This window comes from Danio aesculapii, chromosome 6 (genome assembly GCF_903798145.1).
Source record: "Danio aesculapii chromosome 6, fDanAes4.1, whole genome shotgun sequence".
Lineage (NCBI taxonomy): Eukaryota > Metazoa > Chordata > Actinopteri > Cypriniformes > Danionidae > Danio > Danio aesculapii.
The window spans coordinates 9,391,725-9,404,426 of NC_079440.1; the positions used below are offsets into that span (position 1 = coordinate 9,391,725).

Genomic DNA, 12,702 nt, shown 5'->3' on the forward strand with positions numbered 1-12,702 from the left:
TCAAGGTCCATGAGTTTGGGACTCTTTAACGTTGCATTTAGGTAAGCAATATAGGCTCATTCTGAAAACATAGCCCTATATACATTTCTGGAGATTACGAATTATGTAGCCAGTAGTACGAATGGCTGCATTACGTCTTTAAAACAAACACTATGGGGTGGTTTGACGCCGATCCTTTTTGCGCTTACCAGCTGACCACTTACCTCCGTATGGACGGCTTTCCCGCTGCTACCAATTTGTCCAGTGGCTTGCCATGTACGTCGAAGGATTTGAGATGCAGAACGGAGTTGACAGTGGCGACGCGTTTTGGGTCCGGCAAAGAACGGTTCCAGAAAGTGGGTAAGACAAAAACAAGAGCCAAAAAATAAACAAGTAAATAAAAGGGTGAGAATGTGGTAAAAATCAGGTGGCCGCAAGGGTTTTCCTTTTTTCTGCATTGCTTTTGAAAACAATGTCAGTTAGGACTAGGGATGGAGGTGGGTGGCGTTATCGGTCAGTCAGTTAGTCAGTTAGTCAGTCGTCGTCAGCGGCCTCTGGTGGATTTACGTGAGAACAGCAGGCGCGAATGGCACTCTTAAAAGAAATTTGAGATCTCAAGAAGCATACACAGTGGCCTCTGGTGGATTTGTGAAAACAAAAACTGCAAAAAAAGGTAACTCCCAGGACATATTTGGCACTCTCCAGAAATGTATATAGGGGTACGTAATCCGAATGAGCCTGGGCTGAACATGAGCCAATTAACCATCTTCCTATGGAAGACTTTTGTTGGCTGTCTAATGAATAGCATCTTTCCTCTTAGGAAGAGTTCACACTATAATTAGGTAAAGCATGTATAAATAGGGTAATTTATGTTTAAGTATGTCGATTTAAATAGAAAATGTAACACGTTAAGGGCTTTTACATCAACATGTAGCGATATAATGAAAATAAATGAAATCAAATAATGAAATTTCATTGTTTAACATTTGCAAATTAAAAAAGAAGATACCTAAAAATATTAGTATTACAATATTATTTAAAGTGATCATTAATTAAACTTGTTTTCTAATTCTGTATTTTTCAATTGTTTCTAGTTCTATATTTTATTTACCAGTTAACACTGAGAACAGCAATGGTCACTTCTTGTTTAATTTAACTAATTTTATATAGCTTGATGAATAATGTATATAGTTTATAATAACAAAATTCTGGTCAAATTCTCTGTATAAAATAAAAAAGCCTGGGTTTATTTAATCACAACTGTCTTTTTCCGATCTGATAATCCCTATTCGATTTTTGTCTGTACCTTTCTTTAATGCATTCTAGTCAAAGTGCTCTGCCAGCCCATTGTGATTTTCCCACCGGTTCCTTGGGGATATTCAAGCAGTGATAAATAAAAAATAAATAAATAAATAACACAAACTGACAATGCAGCAAGATTTCTAAATATCCCAGAAGCAGTTAGATTAATGGGAGACACCAACAGAAAACGCGTCTATTGTGAGAATGCCAAGCAGTCTATATAAAGGATCATTATTGTATCGCTGCACATACAGGACGTGCTGCACTCCTTCATGCATTGCTAATGTAATGCCTGTAGTGCTCCATTTCCAAACATGCCTGATGCCTTATGTTGTCTTATGCGTGCGGACACACACACACACACAAAATATAAGTACTTGAAGACTCTGTAAAACCTGTAAAAACCCTATAACTAATCACTAACCTGGTGAATACGTGGCAAATTCTGAATGTCAAAATACCCCCATAAGCATGTACTGTATTTTAACTCTTGTCCAATGCACACATGAACTTACTTTCTACAGTCCTGCATCTGGATTACTTACAACATACTGTTGTAAATGTCAATGCAATAACATAAGAAGTGCATTTAGGAAGCAATTGTCTTCCCAAAGTACCAATAAAACACTATTAATGTGCTTTAAGTTGATCTCAGAGCTATCTCTGCTGGTCTACCACATCTCGATCTGCCTTTATCCGCTTGAATGCTGGAGTGCCTGCTTGACGAGGCATCAAGAATGAGCGCAGGATTTAGAAGATGAGAGCTTCAGTGTGTGTGTGTGTGTGTGTGTGTGTGTGTGTGTGTGTGTGTGTGTGTGTGTGTGTGTGTGGGTGTGTGGAGGGGATTAATATCCCGAACTGCAGTAGCAGATGGGATTTTTTTCACTATTGTCAGCCATAGACCTCTCAACGTAACACGATCGTGTAAATGAAACCACATCCATTGTTGCAATAGTGAGAAGCTGCAGTGCCATACAGATACTGTTGAAGTCAAATTATTAGCCCTCCTGTGAAGATAGATATATTTGATTCTTTTTCAAATATTTCACAAATTATGTATAACAGAGCAAGGATTTTTTTACAGTATTACCTATAATGTTTATTCTTGTAGAGAAAGTCTTATTGGTTTTATTTCGGCTAGAATAAAAGCAGTTTTTAAATTTTTTAAAAACATTTTAAGGTCAAAATTATTAGCCCCCAAAATTATTAGCCCACCATTCGAGCCCGGTGTCCATTACAATGGACATGTCAGGTCATGTTTTGTTTTGAGCTTCTGGATTTCACCAAAATTAAAACCTGCTGGACTTTTGTCATCCAATGAAATGGCAGAAGGCTCTGAATTTACTATGCTGAAGAGAGGCATGGCAGTAATTTTGTTCCAAACACAGAAATAAGCAACATTAGCTATGTTTCCATCCACTTATTTTTATGAGCATTTTATATATGCGCATAAAAAACGGTTGATGGAAACGCCAAGATGCGTATGAATTTTGAAAAAACGTATGCGCATAACTGAGTAGGATAAACTTAAGAAAAGATGCGCATAAATTACGATGGAAACACTTTTACCGAACAAGTTCCAGTATGCGCATTAAAAAAGTCGTGTGATTTTGTTATAAGTGATTATGACAATAAAAATGTGTAAATGGTCAAACCAGCAGGCTGAGCACATTGTAAAACATCTGAAATGTCATTTTGGTCATTCTAAAACGGCGTAACTGTTTCAGTATTAGTGTAATTTTATATTAATGACCTTCAGAACTGTCAAGAGTATCTGTGCTCTGCGTCTCACGCCTTCAAACGCCACCACACGTTCATACCGTGTCTGCATTTGTCCTCTGAGGCACAAGTCATTTATTAAATGAAGAAAAGATTCATGCGGCTTCTCCTCCCGCAGCAAATTCCGCTTTTACTGTTGATATTTGGCGCCAGTTAATCAGGAAGTGATGATTTTGTTCTCTTTGACTCGTTGGATGGAAACGCTGCTTTATTTGCACATCTTTAATGTGATATTCCAGTTATGCGCATAAATTTTTTTATCTTTGAATGGAAACGCAGCTATCGTCAGTGTTTATATTTACATTTATTGATATGTTTGCCAATATTTTATAAATGGTATAGAGAAAAAAGATTGCATTTACTAAGTTCAAAATCGATTGTAGAATTGCAAGCTTTAAATCAGATGTTTTAAACATGTCTGTCCATTATATTCAACCCAGTCTCATTCTGAAAATTAACCGCTATATACATTTGTGGAGAGCGGCAAATACACCACAGGAACTATGTTTTTTGCAGTTTTTGTTTTCGTGAATCCACCGCTGTGGCCGCTGTGCATGTTTTTTAGTTCTCAAATTGCTCTCATCAGTGCCATTCGCGCCTATTGTTCTCGAGTAAATCCACCAGATGCCGCTGTTGACTGACTGACTGACTGATCGACTGACCCACCCTCCTCCTTCCCTAAACCCAACCGATGGTGTTTTCAAAAGCACTGATTGACCCGCCCACTTATCTCCCTAAACCCAACCAACAGTTTTCAAAAGCAACCCAGAAAAAGAAAAGCCCTTGCCTGATTTTTACCACATTTTCAGATTTTACCACATTCTCACCCTGTTATTTACAATGTTACACTGATTCGATCCAAGACTAGCGACGAGATGATCCCAAGGTTTCCATATCCTGGATTAGGCCGTATCCTGAGCAGCTACTGTGGTGGTCATGGAGGAGTGGAGAGCATGAGACTGACTCCTGTGACGCTCCAGGGACAGACGAGTCTTCGCTGAGGTCAAGCTTCCAGCCTCCGGCACTTGGACTGCAGCTCTGCACAAAACGTTTGGCCATAGGAGAAATGGTGGTGCACATCTGAGCCTGGTTCTCCCGAGGTTTTTTCTTCACCTTCGCCAATTGGTTAAGTTTTTTCCTCGCCACTGTCGCCACTGGCTTGCATGATTCAGGATCTGTAGAGCTGTGCATCGATGGATTTTCTCTTCAGTGTTTGAACTCTCAGTAGTGATTATTAAACCACACTGAACTGAGCTAAACTGAACTGAACTTAAACTTTGAAAAATTAACTATGATCTTTTATGTGAAGCTGCTTTGACACAATCTACATTGTAAAAGCGCTATACAAATGAAGATGAATTGAATTGAAATTATTTACTTGTTTGATAAATTTTTTGGCTTCGGTTTTTGTCGTACCCGCTTACTGGAACCGTTCTTCACTGGACTCAAACCCCGTTGTTGTGGTCAACTCCTCTTTGCATCACTAGTCCGTCGACATATATGGCGAACCACTGGACAAACTGGTAACAGCGGGAAAGCTGTCCATGTGGAGATAAGTGGTCAGCTAGTAAGCGCAAAAAGGAACGACGTCATACCGCCCCCTGGCGTTCGTTTTAAAGATGAAATGCAGCTATTTGTACCTCTGGCTACATAATTTGCGATCTCCAGAAATGTATATAGGGCTATGTTTTCAGAATGAGCCAAAAATGATTATATTGTAAACTGGGCTCTAATAATGTTCAACAAAAACATTTGGTACATTTGTATACATTTGGTTTGTAAATCCAGAAAAAGTAAAAAAAATAATAATAATTTTTGTATATTTGTAATATTTTATTTTGAATTTCATGTTGCTATGTTTGTTTGTTTTTTGCAGTACAACTGTGTTTTGACCTGATGTTCATTAAAATAGACAAAATAATCAATTAAAGAATATATAAATATATACATATTTTTTTTTTTTTTTTTGGTCTCATCTATGGAAGCCTCAAAAACAGTGAAAATATACTTCTACAGAATTATGTTCTGAAATTTTTTAATCATCTACAGCAGTGTCTCCCAACCCTGTTCCTGGAGGCACACCAACAGTACATATTTTGGATGTCTCCCTTTTCTGACCCATTAACTTCAGGTTTTGGAGTCTCTTCTGATGTTATGATAAGTTGATTCAGGTGTGTTTGATTAGGGAGAGGTTGAAAATGTGTACTGTTGGTATGTCTTCAGGAATAGGGTTGGGAAACACTGATCTACAGAACAAACCATCGCTATACAATGACTTGCCTAATTACCCTAACTTGCCTAATAAACCTAGTTAAGCCTTTAAAATGTCACTTTAAGCAAGTATAGAAGTGTTTAAAAAAATATCTAGTAAAATATTATGTACTGTCATCATGACAAAGATAAAATAAATCTGTTATCAGAAATGAGTTATTAAAGCTATCTTATTTAGAAATGTGTTAAAAAAAATCTTGTTTCCATTAAACAGAAATTGGCAGAAAAATATACAGGAGGGTTAATAACTCAAGATGACTAATAACTCTGACTTCAACTCTATATTGCAACAATTCTGCATGCACATGCAAAAAATAATGAAAAATGAGTTTAATCAATTCAAAAGAAAAAGTTTTTTGACGTCTCAGCCATTTTATATGATCTCAACAGGGTGCCACAGAGCATACACAGTTGATAATGTTGTTTTTCGGGGCTGTATTTATTCAGAACCTATAATGATAGAGTGTCCAAGCCCTGTCAGTGGATCAGCACCTCTGAATCACTCAGCTGAGAGTATTGATTTATGTTCTGTGGTAAAGAGACACTTTAGAAGAGGATCATAAACATGCTTGAAGAAGGCCAGCTGAGATGAGAGGGGTAATGAGAAGGAATATTCATGTGGCTGCAAATACATATTAAGAGAGGTGTGTATAACACAGCCTGCTGGATTTATTAGCTCATGAGAGAATGCATTAGTGTCCGCCCACCTTTTTTTCAGCAGTGCTAGTTCCAGAAGTGTTTTTCCCATTCGTTTTTTTTTTTTTTGCCATAGGGATTTTTTTTCTTTGTTATAAAATTGTATAAGTGATGAACCAAACTATCTACCTATGATGTGAATCACACCATTATTAACTTATAGTTTTGTTTCTAGTGAAAATATCTGAAAATTTTTATCTTAAATCAAGAAGCATTTTCTAGAAAAGCAAAACATACTGCGTAACACTTCACAATAACAGTACAAGAATAATGATGTATTAATAAGTACGCTAAACATTATTATAAATTAATGATGGGTTAATGTGTGTGCTAATCATGAGCTAACTTTAACTACAACATGAGTCACAAGAGTTCATGAGTAAATAAAGGCTACCTTAATTACCTGTTAGTACATGTTGTTAATTAATGTATTAATCAACATTTAAGTTAAGCTAAATGTAACCAACATGAACTCATGAGCTGTTAATACATAATTATGTCATGACTTTACTTGAAGGGGCACATCATCATTAACTGTGTTTAAACTGTTGATGTTGACAGGACACTTTCTATTGTTATTCAGTGTAAACGCACGAGACGGACGTGCATAAGGAGTTCATGAGTAAAGTCACCATATAATTATACATTAACACATCATGAGTTCATGATGGTTAAATTAAGCATAAACTAATGTGGTAATTAATACATTAATTAACAAACAATTATGTTCTAACAAGTAAGCAGGTAGCTGATATTCACACATGAACTCATGTGACTCATGTTGTAGTTAGCTCATGATTAGCGCACACATTAACTGATCATTAGTTCATAATAAAGTAATGTTTAGTTTACATATTAATACATCATTCATGTACTATTATTGTAAAGTTTTACCAAATATTGTCTTGTTTTCTAAAATGTCAAAATAAGTGATTTTGTCATTAATACAAGCAAGATAATCTTGTCGCTTTGAGATGAGGTGGTTTTTAAGAAATGCACATAATTTTGACCTATTTCTGAATACAAGACTATATTTTTTGCAATCCAGGCTTAAGCTGCGGTCACACTCGGCTTTGTGTGTGTGCGAAATTCTGTCGTGCGGCGCTGCGAAAAGGGGCGGGATTAAACAAGATGATTAGACATTTAAGAAAGCCAACGATTGCTCAATATTTTAAATTTCTGTCCAGAGAGGTCATGTTTTAATACTCAATTGGTCTCACGCAGTCAAGTGATGCGATTTCGCAGGTCAGAGTTCACCAAGCTTGAACTTTGCACCGCAGCAACTTGCGAAACTTGACGCATGACCTTGCGTTTCCGGTCTGGCGCATTCGCGTGCGTATGAATGGAAGTCTATGGGAGGAAAAGTCAAGTGTGACTGCAGGTTTATTTTGATTGCGTAGCCCCATATACATTTCTTGAGAGCATCAAATACATCTCAGGAGCAACGTTTTTATTTTTTGCAGTTTTTGTTTTTGTGCCTGCTGTTCTCGCGTAAATCCACCAGAGGCTGCTGTCGACTGACTGACTGATCGATCGACCCACCCTCCTCCTCCTCCCCTAAACTCAACCAATAGTGTTTTCAAAAGCATTGATTAACCCGCCCACCCACTTCCCTAAACCCAACCCACAGTCTTTTCAAAAGCAATCCAGAAAAAGAAAAGCCCTTGTGACAGCCTGACTTTTACCATGTTTTCAGATTCTACCACAATCTTACTCTGTTATTTACTTGTTTATTTTATTTTTTGGCTTTTGTTCTTGTCTTTCTAGAACTGTTCTTTGCCAGACTCGAACCACATCATCGCAGTCAACTCCGCTCCACACCCAAGTCCACCAACGTATGCGGAGAGCTACTGGAAAAACTGGTAACAGTGGGAAAGCTGTCTACACAGAGGTAAGTGGTCATCTGGTAAGCGCAAAAAGGAACTCCGTCATACCGCCCCGTAGCGTTCGTTTTAAAAATGAAATTCAGCCATACGTACCTCTGGCTACATAATTTGCGATCTTGACAAATCCAAATCAGCACCATAGACATGGTCCTAGTAAGTAGTTATTTCTAAAGAGCAATCATTAGCTACTACAGCAGGGGAGTTCTCGAGATCTACCTGAGCTTAAACTCCACTCTCGCCTTGCAACAGGAGGGAGCCCCGGGCTCAAGGATCTTATGAGCTCAGGGCTCTTTTCCGGGACAGCATGCCAAACAAGCTTTTATAATCAATAATCAGCTAAGTGTGAACTGTTGATGTGTATTTAAAGAGCATGTTTCCCTCTTGAGTTTTGTATCCTCTTGCATTATTACTCAAAAATTGCATAGAATGGTGCATAAGTATGTACGCTTGAACTCACCTCTTTTAAATAATTAAATATTGACAGCATTTTCATTTTTGAGAAAGCTGTCCCTTTAAATCATAAAGCAAAGATGTAATTGCTTTTTAGTTTAGCTTGACATGAGGAGGTGTTCAACATATTTACAGCTGTCTCACACTCAGTCACACACATACAGTACTCAAAACTGCATGAGTCAAAATGTCCCACAGCAGGGAGCTGATATTCACAGATGTGCATCATTTTTAGACACAGAACCCAAACTCATGACACTAGCAAAGCCATGACAAAAAAAAAACATTTCTCACTAACATATATAGCTTCCACAATATGATGATACATATAAACAGGGTCACACTTTACTCTAAGGTACAATTCTCGCTATTTTAAAAAACGATATTAACAGCTATGACTTTTAACTCAATAAACTATTAATTTACTGCTTATTATGAATATATGTGAATATGTGTATGCATATTATGTAATGTAGGGTAGTAGTTGGTTTTAGGTAGCATATTTTGGGTGATCTACAGTGCTCAGCATATACAAGAACACCCCTCACAAGTCTCTCTTTTAAATTCATATTTTTAATAGGAAGCTATACAATATTATATTTGTGCATAGACATTAGATTAGTCAGTACTGAAGCCAAATCTGAAGCTAATCTAACAAAATAACTTACAATAACTGTCAAAAAGTACCACCCAACAAAAAACACCCAAATGTATGTTATAGAAAAATATTAAATACAAATTTAAAAAGGAGCAAAAATCAAGAGATTTTGTAGGTTGTGATTTTTTTTTTTGCAATATTTTACTTGAATTTAATTGTATCATCTTTCAATTTCTGAATATGTTGGTGACTAAAATATTATTTTAATAAATATATGTGATTAATAAATCTGTTTTGTTTAAATGCTCCAAAATATGTTGCCTATATTCACAGTGAAATGAATAAACATATTCATTTTCAAAATGGGGTGTATTCAAATATGCTGAGCACTATATAATAAGATCATACTTTACAATTACTAACAACCAACCAACATATTATTAATAGGAAGATAGTAAGCCAGTAGTTAATATACTGGGAATTGGTACTTAAACTAAAGTGGTAGCATAAATACTAATACTTTATAGCTGACATATATTTTTGCATACAGTACATGCACAAAACTTACAGATCAGTTACAATAAATGTAAAACTTTCTATTTTCATATAATTTTATCCAGTTTAAATGACATGATTAGCTATCAAATCCATTAAATCCACTGTTTTGGTGTTACACGTTGCAAGATGTAACAACAGAGCATAGATATCTAGCATCTTCAGTGATTGAATGACATTTGTCCTGCGAGCACTGTACAAATGTGGCGGCGCTTTTGATGCACACTCAGGGTCCGTATGCGATATCTAGTACATATATATACGACAACAGAGCTTGTGAACTCCTTTATATTATTATTATTATTATTATTATTATTGTTCATTTTAAGTGGTAAGCTTTCAATAGACCTCCATTGCAGGCAAATGAATGTTTATAAAAAATGTGAAAGCAAAGCAAAAAATCCTCGAGTTACGTAAGTTGAAACACTGCTACCAGCAATAAGGGAGCTAAATATGATTTACTTTAGAACAATTGGGCTTTTTTACACTCCAAAAACGACTTTTGATACTTCGTCAAACTACTTATTTAAAATGAGTTGAAATAACACAATTCTTAAGGTTTTTTTAGGGACAACTTAATTGTTTTATGTTCAATCCACTTAAATTTGTAAAAAGATTAAAAGTTAATTTAATCGAATTGTGTTGGGACAACATGAAGGAATTGTGTGGAACCCTGCATTTTCCCTACAAACTCGGTAATAGAGGGCCAGTGTCCTGCAAACTTTAGTTCCAACCCCAATCAAACACACCTGGGCTAGCTAATCAAGCTCTTACTAGGCTTTCTAGAAACATCCTTGCAGGTGTGTTGAGGCAAGTTGGAGCTGAAATCTGCAGGACATCGACCCTCGAAGACCGAGTTTGTGCACCCCTGCTATAATGTCTCCAACTTCTGTTCAATTTTAATAAACACACTTACCGTTTGTTCAACGCGTCTTTCTTTAGCTTTTTGTTCATCACAGTAGGGACGCAGTTGGTGAGCTCGGTCCAGTCCGCGTGCAAACCGCAACTCCAGCCAGTGGAGAAGCGCGAGAAGAGCCAAGACTCCGCTTTTCCGGGCCGGTGGCACGTGCACTTCTTCTGGCCGGAGCGGCAGTCACACGGGCGCTCCAGGTGGATGTTCCGCACCAGGTGCCTCCCAAACGTGGTTCCTCCGGTCTTCTGGATGTGGAGGAACACGATCACGTCATTCCCCTTGATGTCGAAATCCACGTGGCGCTCGAGGTCGTCCCGCGTGAAGTTGAATTTGGACTGAAATCTGAACGACGCGTCCTCTTCGTTCTCTTCTCTTTTGACGTCTGCTGGATATTTGGAGAACGGAAAACCCTCTCCGTTGCCAAACCGACAGGACGTGCTGCCTGCTGGACAGATGTACTGATAGCCGATCATCACGAACAAAACGGTCAAAACGGGAACTAAAAGGAGTTTGTTGGATTTATCATCCATTGCAAAGACGAGGATCACGCCATTGGTGCCGCAGCCGCTGAATGAGAGCTCCAGGTGCTTATGGTGATGCTCTGATCCGGCACAGAAGCGCGTCTTAACGCGGAACACGCGGTTAGATCATCGTGTTTACATAAAGGTCAACAGCAAACTCAAATTGCAGACGTAAAAGGGGAATAAAATCCTTGCTTTTCCTAGTTGTACGAAACTTGGAAGCTTTACGCACGGCTTTATAAACTACATGATATAACGGTGCACGTCTTTGAATATCCATTTGCAGCATTGTATTAATGCCTGACGCAAATGTTACCCGTCCTATAGAAAACGTGAGGCTCGGCTGTGAGGATGAGATCCGGACATATCGTAAAAAACACGTCCAGAGATCCGATCTGTCCACTGTTGCGCTGTTTTGTGATGCAGGTTCTCGGAGATGCGCTATAAGAAGTTGAGTTCCTGTTGCAACTTGCTGAGAGAGAGAGAGAGAGAGAGAGAGAGAGAGAGAGAGTTGATTGTTAAATGTACAGTTTATTCTGATTTATTATTATTTTTTTATTGATATATATGCATAATATATGATATGTTGAAAACTAATATGATGAAGTCAATAATGAGATGATATATAGAATAATATGATAAATGATATGATATATTGAAAAATAATATATATTATTTATATTTTTTAATTATATAGTAAAAAAACAAATTTTATATATATATATATATATATATATATATATATATATATATATATATATATATATAATTATTATTTTATTTTTTATTATTATTTTTTTTACTACTACTACTGCGTTTGTTTTTTTAATTATATATGTATGTTTAATGTAAACTTTATAAAGGCTTTGGCAATACATTTGTAACATTTGTCATGCCAATAAAGCAACTGTTGAATTGAAAAAAATAATTTAATCACAAATTGCATGGAGGGAGAGAATATAACAAATTTATGATTTTTGTTTTTTAAATATTATGCGTAGGCTATATATATAATTTTTTTTCTTTGCATTTTGCTTGACCGGTTAACATATTCAACAGCTGGGACTTTTGTATATGTATATTGTATATTCAAACCCACAAAGACATATTTTCTCAGTAAAAACTTTTTAAAATCTTTTTCAAGAAACATTTTAAACTCTCACTGCAAAATGTATAAAAATAATTTTTGCAAATAGATTTTTAGTATTTATCCCACAGATTTAAGGCATGTAATACTCTCTACTAGGCATCTGTATATTTTTTTGCCATGTTAATATTAATGTTAATGTTTTTTCATTATCAATATTAAGTGCATTTTTCTCCATGGTGTATCCATCTTATTATTCAAATATTTCTTATTAAATGCTTTTAAATAAATCTTGTTCAATTCTTGACTTTGCCAATAATAATATTTAGACCCACAATCATTAAGTCTTATTTAATCATACACTAGTAAAAAGCCATTATCCTCACCCAACATGGGAGAAACTCAAGTTTGTAAACAGAGAGAGAGAGAGAGAGAGAGAGAGAGAGAGTTGGGTGTCATTGGGTGCATTGAATGAGAGTATGTTTTTATGTTGGGTCTCTCTAGCGGGGGAGGAGACGACCCTCCAAACAATTCCTTATATCAAAGAACCTTTGATATAATATTCACACAACCGTCTGCTACATAGTTATATAATAGAAATCGATTACATCTGAACGGGATAAATATCACAGAGTGCAATGTAGGTTGCAAAATATAAAATGAGC

At 36.5% G+C, this 12,702-nt stretch overlaps 1 protein-coding gene across 1 annotated transcript in view; it reads right to left on the bottom strand.

Moving 5' to 3' along the window:
- hs6st3a (heparan sulfate 6-O-sulfotransferase 3a) overlaps positions 1 to 11,211 on the bottom strand; it is a 57,677-nt gene extending 46,466 nt beyond the window's left edge. The window contains exon 1 of the mRNA XM_056459440.1: positions 10,433 to 11,211. Within this exon, the coding sequence (XP_056315415.1) occupies positions 10,433 to 10,959 (527 nt within the window). The 5' untranslated portion in view covers positions 10,960 to 11,211. The remainder of the gene's footprint in view (positions 1 to 10,432) is intronic.
- Between the last annotated feature and the right edge of the window lie 1,491 nt (positions 11,212 to 12,702).